Source organism: Chlamydotis macqueenii, chromosome Z, assembly GCF_036417535.1.
Source record: "Chlamydotis macqueenii isolate bChlMac1 chromosome Z, bChlMac1.mat, whole genome shotgun sequence".
Lineage (NCBI taxonomy): Eukaryota > Metazoa > Chordata > Aves > Otidiformes > Otididae > Chlamydotis > Chlamydotis macqueenii.
In genome coordinates, this window is record NC_141593.1 from 72,267,488 (window position 1) to 72,287,443 (window position 19,956).

At 51.0% G+C, this 19,956-nt stretch overlaps 1 protein-coding gene across 1 annotated transcript; it reads left to right on the forward strand.

The window, feature by feature from the left end:
• The first annotated feature begins 4,339 nt into the window (after window positions 1–4,339).
• Window positions 4,340–10,083, forward strand: HEMGN (hemogen). The gene is made up of 4 exons (XM_086771181.1): window positions 4,340–4,536; window positions 7,881–7,974; window positions 8,444–8,715; window positions 9,848–10,083. Exons 1-4 carry the CDS (start codon window positions 4,455–4,457, stop codon window positions 9,955–9,957), a joined length of 558 nt encoding a protein of 185 aa, XP_086627307.1. The 5' UTR covers window positions 4,340–4,454; the 3' UTR covers window positions 9,958–10,083.
• The last annotated feature ends 9,873 nt before the right edge of the window (window positions 10,084–19,956 follow it).

A 19,956-nucleotide genomic window follows, 5' to 3' on the forward strand; every position in this document is an offset into this window, starting at 1 on the left:
CCCAGAGAAGAGTGTTGCTCCCAAGCCTGCCTGAAGTCAGGGAGTGAAGGACAAGCCCGAAAATTGCTTCTCTGTTGTTGTCATGTGAGACAAAACAGGAGGAAGTGCCCCTGACACCCTGCTAGACAGATAGCTGCCTGCCTCCCCCAGCTCCCGATCTTGATCCCCCAGGTAACCTTGGGTTCAGGGCTGCATCCTGAGGGACAGGCAGTTCTCTGCATGTTGCCTTGCAGCAGCAATGCCAGACGGGGAAAAAAACAACACTGAGGCTGGTAAACAGCTTTGACTTATACATAGATTCAAAGCCTGATGTTGCTGTATCTGCAGTGACAGCCGTCCCAACAGTGCTAGGAGACAGGCCTGATGGCAGCATCCAGCCCTAGGTCCAGCTGTCCCTTGGACAAAGCATTGCCAGGGCTTTTGGGTAATGAAAGTCGTGTGGGGGACCGGCACAGTGAAATGTACCTAAGGTTGGGGGTGTTCCCCTACCAAGCAGCTCTAGTGACAGTCGAGGATTCTGTTACACTAGAGCTGCTCAGGTTGCTGGACACTTGGATGAGCTCCTCCAGGTCCTCACCTAGGAAACTGGGTGCATCAGTGAAGGTGGTCCACAGATAGCTGAACTGAAATATGGAGAGAAAGGGGAGCAGCACCTGGCACACTGTAAAGTGTCCAACTGCAACAGTTCACTCAATCGAGACTGGCCAGAAAGTTTAACCTACTTACACAGATTCATCCATAGCAAAGGGGATGCAGCTTTGGCTACATCTGCTACAGAGCTTTGCTGGAGAAGAAGAGTCTGCTGTGTTGCTGGTGAGGGACAGGGAGGCCACAGCCAGCTCTAAAATGAGCCCAGTGTCCCTAGCATGGTGGGCAAGTCAGGTTTTAAAGACCATCTATTCCATAAAGCACCTCTAAAGACTCTGAGGGCACAGCAACTCTTTCTTTTACAAATGTTCTTTACAAATTTATTGGTTTCTGCCCAGCTAGAAGGTGTCTGGAACGGAGAAATATTCACAGTACCAGCTCTGCAGTGTCATATGGCAATGTTTTGCTGAGTCAAGAGTGATTTATCAGACCTCACCAGGCTTTGGAGTGACTGAGTAGGTGTGGGGTGTGAGAAACGGAGTTAGCCACAGCCTGAGCATGCGCCCAGTTCCCATGGAGCACTGAAACATCCAGGGATTTCCACCCTTTATTCTGTGTTTCATATCACCTGCAAGCAGCCGAGAATATGTCAAGCTCTTTGTAAGAGCGCTTCCAGATGTGATGTCCCTCTATGGCCAGGCATATAGAACCACAGAAAAGAATCATTTAGGTTGGAAAGGACCCTTAAGATCATTGAGACCAACTGCAAACCTAACACTGCCAAGTCCACCGCTAAACCATGTCCCTAAGCGCCACATCTACACATCTTTTCAATACCTCCTGGGATTGCGACTCCACCGCGTCCCTGGGCAGCCTGCTCCAGTGTTTGACAACCCTTTTGGTAAAGAAATTTTTCCAAATATTCAATCTAAACCTTCCCTGGCACAACTTGAGGACATTTCCTCTTCTCCTATCACTTGCTACTTGGGAGAAGATATCAACACCCACCTTGCTACAACCTCCTTTCAGGTAGTTGTAGAGGGTGATAAAGATCTCCCCTCAGCCTCCTCTTCTCCAGGCTAAACAGCTCCAGTTCCCTCAGCCACTTCTCAAAGGACTTGTTTTCTAGGCCCTTCATCAGTGTCTTGGTTTCAGCTGAGATGGAGCTAGTTTTCTTCTCAGTAGCTGCTGTGTTTTGGACTTACTATGGGAATTGGTATGTGAAGAATGTTGATAATACATTGACGTTATGAGTTGCTGCTAAAGAGACCAAAGACTTTTTCCAGCTTCCCAGGTTTCATCAATGCACAGATGCAAGAAGCTGGGAGAAGTATAGCCAGTAGAGTTGACTCAAACTGGCCAAAGAAAGTATTTCATACCACAGATGTAATGCTCAATATATAAGTAGGGGTTGGCCGGTGGACAGCTCTCTCTATCTCTTTCTCTCATTGCTCAGGATAATTCTGGAATCACTTTTTGGCTTCATTTGTGTGATTGCTGCTTGAAATGGGCTGTATTGGTCATCGGGTCATCAGGTGGCGAGAAATTCTGCATCGTTTGTTTGGTATATCTTATTATCCCTATATCTTGTTATTATTATAATCTTCCATTGCTCTCTTCATCTCAACCCATGAGTTTTCTTTTCTTCTTGATTCTTTCCCCAATACTGCTGGGAGGTTGAGGGTGAGTAAGTGGTTGCATGGTATTCGATTACCAACGGGTTAAACCAGGACAACCAGCTTTGTTGCTTCTTCGGACAAGGTCCAGCACCTCGATATCTTTGTTGTACTGAGGGGCCCAAAACTGAACACAGTATTTGAGGTGTGATATGTTTTCCTCCTCCTCAAGCACTATCTTTACATGATAAAGCATCCTGCAAGATACAGTTTTTAGGATGTCTGCATGAGGCAGGGTGACCCCAGGACTGTGCAGCATCACACAGTGCTGGAATATGAACACCCTCACCAGCATAGGACACCTTGCCTTCAGTGGTCACTGAGCTACAATAGACTCCCCTGTGAATAACTTGGAAGCCTCACATGTCTTTATGCCATCCAGACTCCTGGCCCACCCTCCCGTATCAGAGCCTTCACATATCTGCTCTGCTGCCACCACCCTGCTGCTTCTTTTGGGGCTGTTAAACCTGCCCCACCTCTCTGGAGGTACCATGTAATCTGCAGTGGACACAGGGGAGGAGCCCTCGAGCAAAGTGGTAACTCAAGGGATAAGCAGAAAGGCAGCAGAGATGACCATGGACCACCAGATTACATCTTAGGAAACCCACATGCACAAAATTTGAAACTCTGGAGCTTCCAGGGACCTAAAGATAGAATCTGCGGAGAGTAAAGACTGTATATTAGGAAAAAAAAATAAAGCCTGGCAAGGACTGGAGGCAGGCCAGATGTGCTCACCCCTGAAGAGCTGCTCTGCTGCAGGGCGAGACTTGGGACTGCACAAGGAGGTGGGATCATCCCTGCCATGAAAGGTGAGCAATTCCCAGAGAACCTGGGGGCAGCCACATCGTCGAGTTCTTCTACCAACCTTAGAACCACTTTAAAATCATTTGGAGGAAGGGTTAGGGGCACTAGCACCTCACCAGAGCACAAGCAGCTGAGTGTCCCATGGAGAAAAGTGCTGGCAGAAGCTGAATCCCACATACTCTGGCACTGAGTGTGTTAGAAACTGGCCGAAGTGGTGATGGGTCCCTGGTCTGGCAAAATTGTTATGCATAGGTATAATCTTAAGTTTTTCTGTGCCATCCCATAATGAGAAACTCTGGAGGCAGTTTGCAGAGGAGGCCAGGATTCCCACCTTATCTCACATGAGGAACACCAAGGCAGACCGACCTTGCAGCCCAGCTATGCAGACCAAAGAGCAGGGAGCAGGATCTCAGGGTCGAAGCCATTGTACCAAGCAGAAGCTTCCCCTTTTGCAGCTACACTGGCCCCGGAGATGGTCCTACAGAAGCTGCATGAGCCTGTATGCTGTGCAGGTCTGGGGCTCCGATGGGCAACAGGGAGCTAGGAGCAACCACTAAAAGATATCCTTCTTTGGGAGCAAGGGACCAGCAGGATTTTCCCGCTGGTTTTATTGGGGATGCCCATTGCCATCCTGCTTCATGAGGGAAGTGCTCTGCTTATAGCCCTGATCCACAGAGCACCAGACCAACGAGTCATTGGGAAGTCCTCAACATGCACAGGCCCCTGGCTGGAGTCCTGGCATGAATTCGTTATTCTGCCTGGATTTCCCAGGAAGGTGGTGCAGCCCTTGCACAGGTGACATGAATTTGGCTTGGGGATTTCCACACCATAAAGGTTCCACAGCACCCTGACCTCGGGCAGCAGACAGTCCCACTGTGAGGGGGACTGGAGTGGAGATGGAGGTCCCTTCCCACCAGTACTGCTAGGGTCCTATGCAAACACCTTTCAAACAGCGTATGTCCTGTTTCAGACCTCGCAAGGGGTCCTCAGGGACTAACAATACCTCCCTGCATCTCGCTCTGGAAACCAGCAGCGAGGCAGTGCCCTGCCGTGCCCTGCTGTGCAGCTTCTCTCCACTATATATAAAAAGCATTTGAGTCACAGTTTAGCAGCAGTCAGTGTAAATTTCCTATCTGAAGTGGAATTATTTACTGTACAAAAGCACTAGCATGTTTTGCAATCCACACAGTAGATCCTGGGCAGAGACTCACACACCTTTGGGCTCTGATAAGGAGAATATTATTACCCTACTAATGGCCTGGCCAGATAAGATGTTTTGGGCGGGCAGTCTGCATTTTTTTTAAGCTCTCATTATGCTACACCAGTATCTCCAGATGCCGTTCCCAGGGAACTAAAGCTGCTTTCTATTCAAAACTGCAAAGAGCAATGGAGAGTTTAGGCAAAGACAGCGCTTATTCGGACACTTCCCTGCCATCCTCTGCCGCCCATGAGGAGTATGCTGTGCCAGGTAAAGAGAACTTGAGTTTTTGGAGAGAGGAGAGAATTATCTTTGTCAGCAGGGGTTTCTAATGAAGGGGTTAATTATTACCAGTTTATGCTTGGGGGATGGAAGATGCACATTTTACTGCAAATATACCTCACTTTTTCTGTGATGTATTTCAAGTTACAAAGGCAGAAGCACCTATAAAGGCTTTTCAACTCAGACAAAGTCCCTCAGGCAGCATCAATATGTTGTCCGTTTGCAGACTGGCAATACTGTCTCCTTGTTCTCTTAGCTGGATGGATTTTTTTTTTTCTTTTCATTTCATCTCTGTATCTTTGTGTCCTCTGTTAAATAATTTTTTCTCCAGGATGCAGGTGTTTTACTGTGGTCTTTCCTGCCTAGCTCTAGCAGGTGACAGCAGCTCTGGGGCAGCTGTGGGAGTGCTCTCTTGGACCAGTTAGAAGTGAATGAGGGGTGTTTGCTGCCTGCACAAAATGTTTTGCTTGGGGTGGGTTGGGAAGGAGACTGATTGCAAGCAGCTAAAAAATGCTTTTACGGCTCACTTTCTGAAAGGGAAAGAAAGTTACCTTGGCTGCAGAGGGATGTGCAAAGGATTATGTACTCCAGCAGTTAAGCTGAAGCCCTGCACATATCCTGCTACTGCGACTTGTAACCTTGTCTTCCCAGGCAGCCTCCTGCCTCTTGCTATGTGGATGGCAGTCATCTCCTTCTGGCTGTGCCCTGCTGCCTCCAACACCGCTTCATGCCGGGGAAGAGCTCCCATTTGGGGAGCGCCTACTTGGATGTACGTTACATGGTCCAAGAGCAGCATTTTTAATCTGAGGCTGACAGAGTTTCTGGTCATGCTGAGATGTCCCTGCCATGACTGAGAAACTCTGGCACTGTCATTGCATGTGGCCTTCACCTCTCTAACACGTCCTGCTGTGCCCCTTCTCTTTGGTCTGGTTAGGCTAGAATTTTTTTAGGAGAGGAGCTGGCTTCTCCTACATGGGTCTACTGTGCTCAGAGCAAAGGAGGCTCCTGGAATTACCTTACAGAAAATGGTAATAAAAGGACAGAACAACAGAAAATAGGCAAGAACAGAAACTAGGATTATTCTTTTATTTTGTGGTTGTGACAGTGGCTTTCGTTATTATTAGGCAGCACTTCGAATACCATGCCCTGATTTGGGCAGCTCAGTGCAGGAGAGACAAAAGCGTACCAGGATGAGTCCAGTGCAGGGCCACCGAGACTGCTAAGAGTCGGAACAGATCACATGTGAAGACAGGCAGAGGAATCCAGGCTTGTTCGTCCAGGAGAAGAGAAGGCTGAGAGGGAGATCTTGTTGCAATCACCCTCTGCCTAACAGTTAGAGAGAAAGGAGAGCCAGACTCTTTTTAGGGGTGCACAGGGAAAGGACAGGAGGCACCAGGTCCACATTGCAAACATGGCTGGATAGAAAGGGAAAAAAAAAATAACAGTGAAAGCAGTGCAGAGACCAGAGAGGTGGGCTTTCAGGTATCATCTGGACAAGGTCCTGGGCAGCCTGATATAATTTGAAAGTTGGCTTTGATAAGGACATTGGAACAGAGATCAAAATAGATCCTTTCCAAGGTGAACATTTGCAAGATTGCTATTAATTTTCAGAAGCGTCTTGTGTAAAGGTCTACTCTGGTTGGAGGTTGGCTCCTGCTGTCAGTTTTGCTTTTTTCTGTTTGGGACTATGTTTTTTCTTGCATTTAACGGATGTCTGAGACACAAGAGCTGCAAGCCCAGCTCAGCCTTGGAAGTCCTTCTTACCTTGCCAGTTCTCCCAGCTGGACAAGGGAATGACAAAATGACCATTCTTCATTGATTTGACTTAATACTTTAGTGTGAGTTGAGGCTCTTTGTGGAAGAAGCTGGATCTGATTACATCTGGAAGGAGCAGGTTGTAGTTTTGCTTTTTCGTTATGTGGGTTTTGTTGAAACTATGAAAATCAGTGCTTTTGTGACCTCATAAGTGTACACATGGGAAGAGTCCCCTCTCCCTCCAGGCCCCAGGAAAGTGGTGCTGCTCCTGAACAAGGCCTTTTGTCTCAAAGGAGCAGTCTCGTGCTACTTGATCTAAGCCAGGTCTTTATTATCACAGGCTGGAGTCCAAGCTAGAAAATTCAAGGCTGACTGGACCAGAAACCACATCTACTGCCACATCATCAGGGATGTTGTCTGTTAGGACAAAGACATGGGAGAGGAAGCTCAGTGCTGGTTTCAGTGAAGTTCAGGAATTCATTTGCCAGGGTGTAGATTGCTGAGACGTCTTTGCCTCACTAAGCCAGCTGGAGACCTAGCAGTCTGTTAAAAGGGCACAACTTACCTTGGCCTAAGAAGGCATTGCCAGGGAGGTGCCCCTTTCTCCTGGTGGCTGTAGGTAATCTGCACATCTTGCCCAAATGGTAAAGTCAGCATTGGAGCTTTCTTGCATGAGTCTGTCTTCTGCCCTGCCATGGTCTTCTTCATAGCTGCAGACCAGCTTGGGCCTGCTAGTGTGGTCTTTGGGATCAGTGTCCTCACTCCCAGCAGTGTAGACTAGCCCTGTGCTGGTCTCTGGTTGGGTGACCATCCACTACAGGGTCTCAGCCTCATACACATCAGCACCTATGTACAGGAAGCCTGTGCCTGCTGTCTCACTTGCTCGACACCACAGACCTGTTCTTATGTTGTAGGGCTGGCTATTCTGCAGGGCAGGGCTTTCTTCTTAGTTATTTGTCAGATGAACATCTTAATCACAATGGTGGCCAGTTGCAGCTCTCTGGGGAAAAGGGTAACAACAGAGCAAACACAAGAAGTTGTGGATGCCCTGACCCTGGAAACATTCAAGGCCAGGTTGGATGGGGCTTTGAGCGACCTGGTCTAGTGGAAGGTGTTCCTGCTCATGGCAGGGGAGTTGGAACCTGATGATCTTTAAGGTCCGTTCCAACCCAAACCATTCCATGATTCTGTGATTCTATGATCTTGCAGCCTATAGTGAGCAAGGGTTTTCTGGCCAAGGGATTTCATGGTGTCCTGATGGCACGGGAAGCCTGCCCTGTGCTTCCATCAGGCCTGCAGTGAGTAGGTTGGACAAGAGTCACCCCAAGGCTGCAGCATTAGGAATAAAACTGCAGCTAGAAATTTAGAGTAACTTTCAGTGCAGGAGCTGGGAGCTTTGGGCGGTATGTCATCAGTTCCTACCCACCAAGGCCGAGCACCCAAGCAGTTTCACATCAAGAGGTGTTTCATGACCAAAAGAGCAAGACCTCTTGCATTAGTGGTCTGTCACTAGGCCAGGAGGGATCAAATTGTCCCTTGGCCATGATGTCATGCTGGCACTCAATTTGTCCTCATAGAAGTCATCATCACCCGCCGCTTGAGAGACCGGGAGCTGCTCCGTAAAAGAAAGGCAGAAGCTCAGGAGAAAGAGTCAATTAATTGGATTCTGAGGTAAATCTTGCCTGTACTGTAGAGTCATTTTCTTGGTGCACTTAACCTGAGCCCAGGCATGGCAGCCCAGCCCCTCCATCCTCACACAAGGACAGAGCTGAGCTGGGCCCCATCAGTCTTCAGTGGGGAAATGTGACCTGCAGCTGGTAGCTGCTGCTCAAGGTCTAAGCAGGGGTTGGAGGTCAGAAATAGACAGGGGGTGGGTTACATAGGTAGCAGGTTGGTTGGCAAGCGATCCTCAGCCACAGCATGGGGCTGGGGAAAATTTTGGTGCCCAAGTTCCCACCCACTGGTTTGGCTGCAGGAGGCTGCTGTGTGGGGCTGGGGAGGAGGTCTGCAGAAGTGCAGCTTCTGCTGGGATGGACTGGGTGGCAACCGCAGCCAAGGGCCTGGCAAAGTGGCCTCAAGGCAGGAGGGAAATTTCTCTGCCCCACACCAAACTCTTCACTGCTGTGAAATCCGCTGGCAGGGAGCAGAAGACCAAACGGCAAAGGAGAGGCAGAGGAGCCAGGCGAGGACGGGGCCGCCAGCGGGTGGTGAAGCCCAACCCAGAGTCAGAACAAGAGCTGAATCCCCAGCCTGACCCACAGGAGGAGGCTGAACCAGCGCCCTCTGAGTCAGCACCACCTGAGCCAGTGCATCAAGAAGAGTCACCAGCGTGGACCATCCAAGACCTGATCAGTGGGATGCAACCAGGAGTAGCAGAAGTGGAACTGGCAGCCAGGAGCCAGGATGCCGCAGGTGAGCTGCTGGAGAGCCGCTGGTCCCGTGGGGGCTCGGGCAGCAGTGTAGTGCTGTCTCTGGAGGACTGTCAGCCAAGGTTGCCCACCTTATCAACAAGCAGCCCATGGCAGGACTAGGGCATGGGTCCCTACCCTACCAAACCTGACTTGGGTAGTTGTGGGTCGGATTTTGGAGGGCAGATACTGCTCTCCAATACATGAGGAATGATAAAAAGCCCACTACTGTCAATAGAGTCTCTGGCATGAGATCTGTGGTACACCTCCTTGTCCTAAGGACTCCTCTGTGGCTCTGCCAAGAGCTAGGTTAGAGCGGAGATGCTGTGGAGAGAAGACACAGGCTCCTGAGGCCCGAGCTGGTTAGGAAGACCCAAAGCCCAAACATGCGCTATCCACAGTCCACTCAGTTTTGGGGCGGATGTCAGGGTGTGTGGGTGGGAAAGGTGGGTGCTTGGACAAGGGGTGGGTGCCTGCAGGGGACTGCTCCTTTGGGACCTGCCAGGACTGAGGCATGGAGGGCGCTAAGCTGGTCTGAATGGTAGATTGCCACCTGGGCTCAGGTAATCTATTTACAGCTAACACAGCTTGGGCCAGCAGGAGTTGCTCCTAGATCTGGCTTGGGAAGAAGAGAGCACAATTACTTTAGCAGTCAGTGGGCCAAGCACGTGGGCTGCTTCAAAACCAGGAAATCCTAGGATGTGCTTCAGAGGAGGTGAGCATCCTCTGACCCCTGATTACTGCATTTCCAGCAATGTCTGTGCCAGAGGGGAAGAAGAGGCCTCTTGCTGCACTTTGTGCAACGCCCTTGTGCTGTGGAAAACAACCATTCTGCATCTTGGGGACTGGGGCTGACCAGGGTGCATCACACCAGCCCAGCTCCCAGCCCTGAGATCTTGAAATGGACAAGCACCAGGGCTGCGTTTATTTGCCTCCTGCCTTTACGCCTACAAGGGCCTTTACCCTCTCCACCTCCCCTCCACAGCTCCTGGGGTTGCTGTGTCCTTTGAAAGCACCAGGAGCTACCCAGCACCACAGGCAATTGCAGGAGCCTGGCCATGGGGGCTTTAGCATGGCATGGAGGGGTAATGCAAGCGAGCCCCCCAATATGAAATGATCTCTTACATGCCTTATAGGTGAAGAGGAGGTGCTGAAACCACCCGAAGCAGAAATACCAGAAGCTTTGAATACTCCTCTGGACAATGACCTCCAGGGTAATGAATACAGCACAAACATTCCATTCTAATTTTCTGCTTGTTTGGTTTCTTTTTCCAATATTTTAACTCCTGCCTGAAAAACTTGGATAAGTGCCGTAGAGTGATTGTCACTAGTTCCTTTCTCATGAGTAATAAAGACCACACTCTCCTGGTCACTCCACTTTCTGTGTTTCTTTCAGGTTACAATGAGGGGGAAGGAGATCGCTTGGGCAAAGGCAATCCTTTGGGAGTTGCCTGCAGCTCGTGAGCCCTCCTGCCCTGTCTGCCCACAGGGTGTCTCACCTGGGTGGTGGTCCCACAGAGAGCTGCATGGTGTCCCACCACGCTGCAGTTTAAGCGTACAGGCCAGCATCTGTCTGTGTTTCTGAAAAGCATTTCTGATCTGCAGAAATGCGAGTGGCCTTGCGAAGCTGAAACACACTGCGATTTTTAGCTGGCTGGAGTGTCCCAGCTCGGTGTTTTTACAGCACCCGATAAACCCTACAGCCCCTTGTGTTATTATCTTCAGTCTGAAGGTCTTTCTCTGCGTCTGCTTTGCTTGCTGGTAAACAGCTTGCTTTCCTAAAGCCTGGAAAGCATTTTGTTTTCAGCTTCTGGGCAACCTCACTCTGACCTTGCTGAGCCGCCGTGTTAGGCAAACAAAAGACAGTCGAAAACAGCTGAGTGTGACAGGCTGAAACTTGGCTGAACCATACACTTTTGTCAGGGAAATGCCATTTGGAGCAAAGACAGGAGCCACTCTGCACAGCTGCTCTGTCCCTGGCTCCTCAGCCACGCACCCAGGATTCCTCCTGAGGCCAGGAAGGAATGGGGCACCCTCTCTCTCTTCCCACATTTTGGGTCTTACAGTCTTCTCTTCTGTGCGTGGTGCGGGGTGGCTCTCTTACATTCCCATAATATCCTGACACAGAGGGTCTTTCTCCTCTTGGGATGGGATGGAAGTCTCTATTGCTATTATCTGACTTGCTGAGGGCGTATCTCCCAGAGCACAGGGCTGGCCCAGCCCTGAGTTTACCCTCAGTTTGGAAGATCGATGGTTTATTTTGTGACTCCGGAGATGCCACTGCTGGGTTCCCAGAGCTCTGCAGGCTCTGCATCTCTGCAGATGTGACATCTCACTGGAGACACCAGTAATACCGTCTCTCCAGTGACAGGGTGGACATCACTGACACCCACCCCTGCTTTGGTCCCAGGGACATCACATGAGGGGCAAGTGCTTAGAAGCACTTAGCACAGCCTCTACACCCTGAAATCCTGGGATGACCTCTGCAGTTACACCACCAGAAGTTCTAAAGCACCTGCTGAGTGTCAAAGCAGAACACATCCAGCAACCCCATAACCAAGCAAAAGCAGCCCGCTTCCCATAGGCAGCTTCTGGAGGGATAGGTCTCCCTGTGCAGCTGCCCTGGCTCTGTTTTGGTCTCCACAGACAGCTCAGCCAACTCAAGGTTGCACTCTCCCCTTGAGTCACTGAAACAGGAGTCACATGAAGTACCCAAACCTCATCCCTAACCCTAAATACTGAAGGCATAACCCGAAGGTCTCATGGAAGCTCTGTAGCATGGAGGGAGCTGTAGTCAGGGAGGATGCTGACCCCAGACCAAGGCACTGGGTGAAGGCAGCAGAGGCTGCGCTGGCCTGAATGGGGGCCAGAGGCAGGAGGTCATGTTATGGTTGAGGAACATCAGGAAAGCTGTGCTGAGGTCCTTCTGCAAGCGTGGTGTCCACAGCAGGTTGGAAGGAGGCTGGGCTGCAGAGTCTGCTGCTGCCAGGCAGGCCAGGAGACCCTTCTGCCTGGCAGAGACCCACACGTGCCATGGAGGTGGACAGCAAGAGAAGGTGGCTCTTTCCAGCTCTCCAACCCTCTGCAGTGTTCACAGGGAGGGAGAGCCAGCCATGCTGCCCACCTCCATGTCTCCAGACACTTAGGCTCACCTGGTTCCCAGAGCTCCTTAGACTTTGGGGAGAAGCAACTTCTGCAAGGCTTTAGGCTCATCTCACAGCCCCCGTCAGTCAAGGAGGGCACAAAACAACCACGTTCCCCACTCTTCTGGTGTTGAAGTGGCACTGTAGAAGATGGCAAATGCCTGGCAGGGTGAGGTCTCCATGAACATGAGGCACCCCTCACTGCTGAAACACACGTTGGGCAGTGGTGCCAATCCTGTGCTGCGAGGACTGGGGACCTCCCCGTGGGCAGAGGCTCACAGGAGCCAGAGAAAGCACCTCTGCCCCTCTCTGCAGAGATGCCTTTGGTGGCCACAAGGTCCTGGAGTCACCCTGCGCTCTGTCAGGGCTGCTCTCACTCTAACTGGCTTCTTTGGCAGCCGGGAAGAAAGGTGTGCCTGCAAGCAACAACTCTTATCGCAAAATAACCAAGGGAAAGATAAAGCCCTCCTTATCAGCACTTTCACTCACAACCTATGGTTTCTTTCTCTGACAAGAGGACAGATAACAGCTTTTGCTTGTACAGATGGTCTTCAGGTTGAAAGCTGGATGCGCAGGGGCCCATGTGCATCCCTGAGGTAGGTCCTGCTGCCTGAACGGAGCTGGGGACGGGCTAGCAAGGGCAGCTGCAACTAGAGGAGGGAGGCTGCTGTTCTGCAGATGCAGTGCATCACCTTCTTCCTCCCTTCCCTCCCTCCTGAGCCCCAGAGAGATGTCCTTACCCAGGGCTATTGACAAAGTGTCCGAGAAAGGAAACTTTCACCCTCTGGGATGACACTTAGGGTCTGGGTCTGACATGAAGGGGAGGGCTGGGGGAGATCAGCAACCTTTAACTGACTGTAGCCTTCCTGGTGATGAAGAGTGGGTGACGACTGCACAGAGATGGCTTCTGAACCACAGGGCCAGCACAGAGAGCGGGGTCAGTGCTCTCCTCCTTGCTGTGCTGTACTGGTGAGAGGGCTGGGAGAGGCTCTTCCAGGATGCTCTGACCTGCTACCTGAGCCAGGCAGCCCAAGGCAGGCATGCCGTGGCATGCAGTGAGTATGGCCACTGTGACTGCCTCCTCATTTGTGAGATGCAGCCTGGTGTTTGTTAATGTCGGCTGGGCTGACCGTGCTACTGTGAGCTCATCTCAGCTCCTGTCCCCACATCCTGCCGAGTGTGGGGAGCCATCCTGAGGGCTGACAGCCATGCCGGAACAGCAAAGGAGAGGGAAGGTGGCACCATACCCAGGAGAACCAGACTCCTCTCTCTGCTGCCAATTACCTTACAATATCCTTCCAGGAAACATGCTTCCAGATCTACGGGAGAAGCGGGGTTGACTGGTTTGTGCACCCTGGCTTCCCACTTCATTCACGCTTCTCAAATTGCTCTTGTGAAACAGGTCCTCCGGCATTTGCAGAAAGTCAGGGGTGATTTGTGGCAGGCTGTTGCTCATGGGTGATGCTTTGAGCCAGGAGGGTTTTCTTATCCTTAGCAGAAGTGAAGTCATAGGTAAGCCCGAGCAGAAAGAACTGGGCCAGCAACTCAGAGCCAAGGGCCACCAGAGGCCAACGAAAAGCCATTCCACCCCACAGGAGCCTGGTCTTGCAGAGATAAGAAAACCTCTGGTAGATTTATCAATATTGACTTTAAGTAGTAAATCCTGGTGACAGCAAATACCCACTCCCTCTTTGGCCACCGTTTCCTGCTCGAAGTGTGTTAGCTCTGATCCTTCCCACTCTGTGTTTGCCATTTCAATAAATATCTCTCTAACACGGCCCATGGCTGCCACAGACTGCAGCTGTGTGCTCAGCTGGCCTCAGCCGTGCTCCGCTGGATAACCTGGCTCTCCGGTCTCACCAGGAAATCATATAACTGTGGAAAAAGCTAAGTAGGAAGACACCTCACCATGAACCCAACTCCTGCTCAAAGCACGGCTAACTCTGACCAGACTGCTCAGGGCTTTTTCAAAATGAGTGCTGACCAACTCCAATTTCAGAGATCCCCCTCTCTCTCCAGTCCCCATCTCCAGCCTGCCCGACTGTCCCAGGAAGAGGGTTTTTCTCTATGTCCAGTCAGACTTTCCCTCACCACATCTTTTGCTCCTTGTCTCTTGCCCCATCGTGGTGCACTCAGAGAAGACCCCAACTCCATCTTCTCTGTACCCCTCTTTAGGAGTCTGCAAATCAGACTCCACGCTTGCCTTCTCCTCTCCAGGTGAACAAATTCAAATCCTTGAGCCTATCCTATGTTCCAGCTCCCTATCTCAATGGCCTCAGCTGGGCGCCAGTATAGCAATGTCTTCCCTGTACCAGGTTACCCTCGCTGGATCCAGTATTCCACATGTGGGCTCACCCACATCAAGCAGGGGGAATGGCCACTTGCCTCAGCCTCAGGCTGAAAATCAATCCATCCAGATGGGCCTGGGGCTTTGCGCATGGTTGTGCCTTTTGTCTCCATCAGATGGCTTGAGGTTTTCACTGAAGAAACACAGGAAATGCAAGGCAAAGAAACCAAGACAGCTCGTGTGGTACATAGTGTGGTCTGAGCTTTGCAGCCTTAATAACGGACCTTTTTCCAACCCTCTTCTGCACACACCATCTTCCACGTAATTTGCAAAAAGCACTAAACATGGCTTGAGCACAGAATGTACTGCACATTTGTTGAAGTGTTTAAGTGCAGACTGAAGGTGCGGCTCTCGTGCTGCATTTTTACAGTGAAGCATCACGTTCTGTGCAAGAATTAGCCACCAATTTTCCGGTACCTGAAGCAGCAGCTTCGCATTCCCAGTGGGAAACGCCTCGAGCGATGAACTGCAGACCGGCTGTCCAACTCCGGCACGCAGCTCCACGGGCTCTCCGTGCAGCCAACGCCTGGTGAGCCCACGGACAACACCAAGGCGGCGGCCAGAGCAGCGGCCGCTGTCCCGCGTGGGCCCCCGCAGCCTCGCAAAGCGCTGCAAACCGGGGCGGCCGCCGCCTCCCACCCGCGGCGGCACGGTCGGGCAGCGCCCTCTAGCGGCAGCACCGGCCCACGCGCGCCCAGGGACGCCCGCGGAAAAGGGGACGGGGGGGGGGGGTTGCACTCGCAGGCAGCCGGCGGCCTTGTGGGGGTCTCCATCCCCGTGGGGACTGGGAGGGAGGGTGGCAGCAGGGCTGTGACCGTGCACCGTGGGTCCTGACACAGGCTGCTGCCGCAGGGGCCGCACCAGCCGTTCGTAGCGGGGAACAGCGAAGCGACGTCCCAGCCCCGTGGGAATGGCTGCAACCCCGTGAACATTTGTCCTCGTGGGCGCTGCAGAGTCCTGTGCGTGACTGAGCTCGCGATCACTCCCTCAAGTGTGTCAGCCTCAGGAATGGGGTGGCTGCTAAAGATCATGGAATCATAGAATGGTTAGGGTGGGAAGGGACCTTTAAAGGCCATGCAGTCCAACCCCCCTGCAAGCAGCAAGGACACCTCCAACTAGGTCAGGTTGCTCAGAGCCTCATCCAACCTGGCCTTGAATGTTTCCAGGGATGGGTGATCAACCACCTCTCTGGGCAACCTGGGCCAGTGTTCCACCACCCGCAGTGTAAAAATTTTTTTCCTTATATCCAGTCTGAATCTACCTCCCTCTATTTTAAAACCATTACCTCTCGTCCTATCACAACAGGCCCTACTGAACAGCCTCTCCCCATCTTTCCTGTAGCCCCCTTGAGGTACTGGAAGGCAGCTATAAGGTCTCCCCAGAGCCTTCTCTTCTCCAGGCTGAACAGCCCCAACTCTCTCAGCCTCTCTCAGTTCTCGTAGGAGGGGTGCTCCAGCCCTCTCATCATCTTTGTGGCCTCCTCTGGACCCTGTCCAACAGGTCCACATCCTTCTTATGTTGGAGGCTCCAGAGCTGGACGCAGTACTCCAGGTGAGGTCTCACCAGAGCAGACTAGAGGGGCAGAATCCCCTCCCTCAACCTGCTGGCCACACTTCTTTTGATGCAGCCCAGGATGCGGTTGGCTTTCTGGGCTGCAAGTGTGCATTAGCCAGCTCACGTTGAGCTTCTCATCAGCCAACACCCCCAAGTCCTTCTTCTCAGGGCTGCTCTCAGTATGGTGATGAAGACGCCTCATTTTTGTGAATGTTTTGCTCCATTGGAGATGCAAAGGTGAGGATTTAGTTTGAAACTAGTTAATTGTTGCACTGCTGGTAGCATTGATAAATTTAGGTCTAACTCCTGTGTGGCAGAGAGGTACCATATCTTATATTCGCTTAAGTGGGAAAGATGGAAGCCATCTGCCCTGGTTGCTGCAAGTGAGGCTTTCCTTTGCCTTTTCTCTGTAAGGGAATGGGAGGAGAAAACTTCCATGAAGACAAAATACGAAAGAGGTCCCAAGAAGGAAAATTGTTCTTCATAACATAATTTTTTTTTTAATGAACATTCCCTGTGTAAAGGTCTAAGCCCTGAATCATCCTCTGCTTCCTCCATGAATAAAGCCACCAATATTAACAATGATACTGCAGGCACAGCCCCTCACACCATGGCAGAGTGGGACCACTCACTAGGCATCTGTGGCCAGCTCGGTCATTTCTGCTTTTGCCTGGAGAATGGAGCCACAATATGAGGTCAGCCTTTATATAGAGCACGTGAGGATGTCTGGAGAATATGGGATTTTCCGGTGACCACTCAGTCCACTTTTTTTTTGCCCAGCCAAACTCCATCCACTACGGCCCCCAGAGCTCCTTGAGATGCTACATGCATGGCAAAGGGCCATGGCTTAGAGCGCTTGCTGTTGCATTTTTCTTGGGTTTAGGATAATCATCCCAGTCAAACTGAAGTACATTGGCTAACAAGCATTTTTGCTCAAGTGCACAACTCAGACTGTCCTGCACCACTGACTGTGCTCAAGCAAATAATTTACATTAGCTGTAGTTCACTTAGTGAAAGAAAAGTCTGGTCCCCCATTCTGTGATCAGACGTCAGCAACCACAAGCTCGGGTAGGTCTTTCAGGGAAATTTTGTATCTCCCCTCTGCTTCTCCTTCCCACAGAGATGGCGTTTAGGGCTAACAGGACCCCACACCAGTGAGAGCTCTCACGTAAGGGGCTGCATTCAGATGTTTCCCACCCGTATTTCCTCTTGTTTGACAAAGTCACATGTAGATTTGAGGTGCTGAGACTTCCACTGCCTCTCTGCGCTTCCCCAGCCGCCAGCCTCCACCCCACAGACAGAACTCTGGGTTGGTGTCAGCGGACACAAACCCCGGCATCTCTCTCCCTCACACCCCCAAGACCTGCCCACTGGCAGCGCAGGAGAATGGGCCACAACTGATGTAAAGCCCTGAAAGAAGAACAAACTTTGCATGGCTCAGCAGACAGATCTCTCCCAGACCACTGGTGGAGAGGCCTCTTGGTTGTGATGGTAGATAGGACCTGGTCTTCAGTGCAGCTTGCAAATATGTTGTTATTCACTGGGCCACAGCTTTGCATTGACCTCATGGGGCAGAGGTTTGGGACTTGGCTGGTCTTGTCTTGGCCCAAACCGATGTTAGCTTGCTTGGCTGTGACAGCAATCAGTGGTCAGATAACTAGCAGCCACATTTGTTTTAATTTACACTGATAAAGGATTACTCATTCTGTGTGGCTTGAACCGTCTGTGATTCCAGGGCAACATCATGGGTCCCAACCTATTGCAGCGGTCAGTCACTCATTGCTGCAGGAGTGCAAACTCGTGTTATTCAAGCAAAGGTAATTTTAGAGAAAACAAGGAGAACAGGATAAAAAAAAACCACACAAAAACCCAAGAATTTTGGAACCACTGTAAAACAACGTGCATACAGAAATAAACTCAAGTGAACCTGAAGACTGAGAAGGAAGAAACCATCACCATCCACACTACGTGCCTCCCAACAAAGAGAAGGAACCCTTCCCCAGGAACACCATGATCTGCCTATTGAAGACATCAGGATGCTGGTAACTTGTTGCAAAACCCCCTCCCCCCCCAGCTCCTGCAGCCATCAACCCCAGGGCACAGGAAGGGCAAAAACGACTTCAAGAAGCAGGGGGAGATACTAAGAATTTATTTGTGTGTTTGTGTGTATAGCAATCTCAGTTGCATTGCTGAGGTTTTTCTGTATTAATTTGGACTATGAGACTAATAACTGAAAATATTATATTGTTAAAACTATTGCATGTAGTAATGGTAAGCCCTTGGCTTCACTTGCAGCGTCTCCTTTTCTGTCCATAACAAGACTTCGAGCGTTACACCAGAAGGGACAGAGACAGGAGTCAGGAAGAAGAACAAATTCACACTGGCACATCTATGCCTACATCCAACTGGTTGCTGCTTAAACAACTGGACCGTGACCCATCCCACTACAGCATTCAAGCAAGGGGAATATTTGTGGAGCCACAAAATCTTTTGCAGAGTCCAGCATGGGGCTGTCACTTACACAATCCATTTTTTGAATGCTCGTAGCTAAATGATACGCCGTTTTGCCACGGCTCTGGGGACTCCGAGGGCTCCGTGCACCAGGTGAGCTGTGTCTCTGCCATCAGACCAAGAACTCTGGTGCTGGCTCAGGACTGCCTCTGAACAAAAAGGTCAGAAGCTTATTTCTCAATTAAGATGTCTTTGGGTAGTTCACATCCAGACAACAGCTTTGCAAATTCCTAATTGGCCAGCAAATCCGAGCTTCCTGGTGTCAGACAAAGAAGGGATCACAGTGGGCTCAGTGAGCTCCTCTGAAAGACAGCTACCATTCCTGCTTATTCCGTGGCCATTTTCAGCCAGACATCTGGCCCTGAACAACCCTATGGACTTCCAATCAGCAGAAGAGGCTAGGATACAGCCTCCTCTTCCTCTTGGGCCAAGCAGCGTGGTGAGGGTACTTCACGCTCAGTAAGTTTTTGGCCCCCATAGGCCCTAGGGACCAGCAGCTGCACCCTGTGTTCAGATACTGATGGAGGTGGTGAGAGTTCAGAGCCTGGCAGCCCTGAGCTGAGACTCCCCGCCAAGACCCCCATTCCCTCCTTCTCAGTCTGCCCACACAAGGAGGGGGTGGGGTGACTACTCCAGATCCAAAAGTAGCTCCCAGAAATAACCCCAGCTTCCAGGTACAGCTGATGCCACCATCTTCCATCTTGACTCTAGAATAATGGAATCATAGAATGGCTTGGGTTGGAAGGAACCTTAAAGGCCATCTAGTCCAACCCCCCTGCAACAAGCAGGGACGACTCCAACCAGATCAGGTTGCTCAGAGTCACGTCCAACCTGGCCTTGAATGTTTCCAGGGATGGGGCATCTGCCACTTCTCTGGGAAACCTGTTCCAGTGCCTCACCACCCTCATATAAAGAATTTCTTCTTTACATTTATCCTAAATCTGCCCTCTTCTAGTTTAAAGCCATGACCCCTTGTCCTTTCACCACATGCCTTTGTCAAAAGTCCCTTCTCAGTTTTCATGTTGGCCCTCTTTATGTATTGGAAGGCCGCTGTAAGGTCTCCCCAGAGCCTTCTCTTCTCCAGGCTGAACAGCCCCAAGTCTCTCAGCCTGTCCTCAGAGGAGAGGTGCTCCAGCCCTCTGATCATCTTTGTGGCCTTCTTGGACTTCTTGACCTCTGACAGGGAGAAGATACAAATTCAAACTGGGGGAATGAGATGAAAAACCAGCTTTGCTCTCTAGGTGGTGCCTTATATGAATCAGGGCTCCAAGCCTACAGCAAGACAAGCGTGTGAAGCTATTCTTTGTGCCGACATTGGCCACTGCATCCCCGTACACCAGACTCTGTACAGTCAGTCCCCCAAAGAGCATCAGCCTCTTTGTGGTCACGTTAGTTCACACCCAGGCACTGCATGAGTGGGACATCCCCTCTGAGTCCTAATGCTGGCATCACAGCTCTAGGCAACAGATGCAGGCAAAGCCCATCTCCAGCCCGACAGACTGACCTCTAACTACAACTCTCAAGGCTCTGGACTCCCTCCAAGGCTCTCCCTCCTGGCCAAATGGCAGCTGCCTCCCTTGCCTACTCTTTCTCATAAATTTGATGTACTTCCTGGCCTCTTCCAAAGGCAGATAAATCATACCTGGGAGTCCCAAAGCTGTTGAAGGAAACCTTCCTATCTGCTCTTTGA

What these genes read in the sequence shown, in the direction of transcription:
- HEMGN (XM_086771181.1), top strand. Translation starts at nt 4,455, where the DNA reads ATGGAGAGTTTAGGCAAAGACAGCGCTTATTCGGACACTTCCCTGCCA. An exon ending in TGAGGAGTATGCTGTGCCAG is followed by an intron (nt 4,537 to 7,880) that starts GTAAAGAGAACT and finishes TTGTCCTCATAG; the next exon opens with AAGTCATCATCACCCGCCGC. An exon ending in CAGGAGCCAGGATGCCGCAG is followed by an intron (nt 8,716 to 9,847) that starts GTGAGCTGCTGG and finishes CATGCCTTATAG; the next exon opens with GTGAAGAGGAGGTGCTGAAA.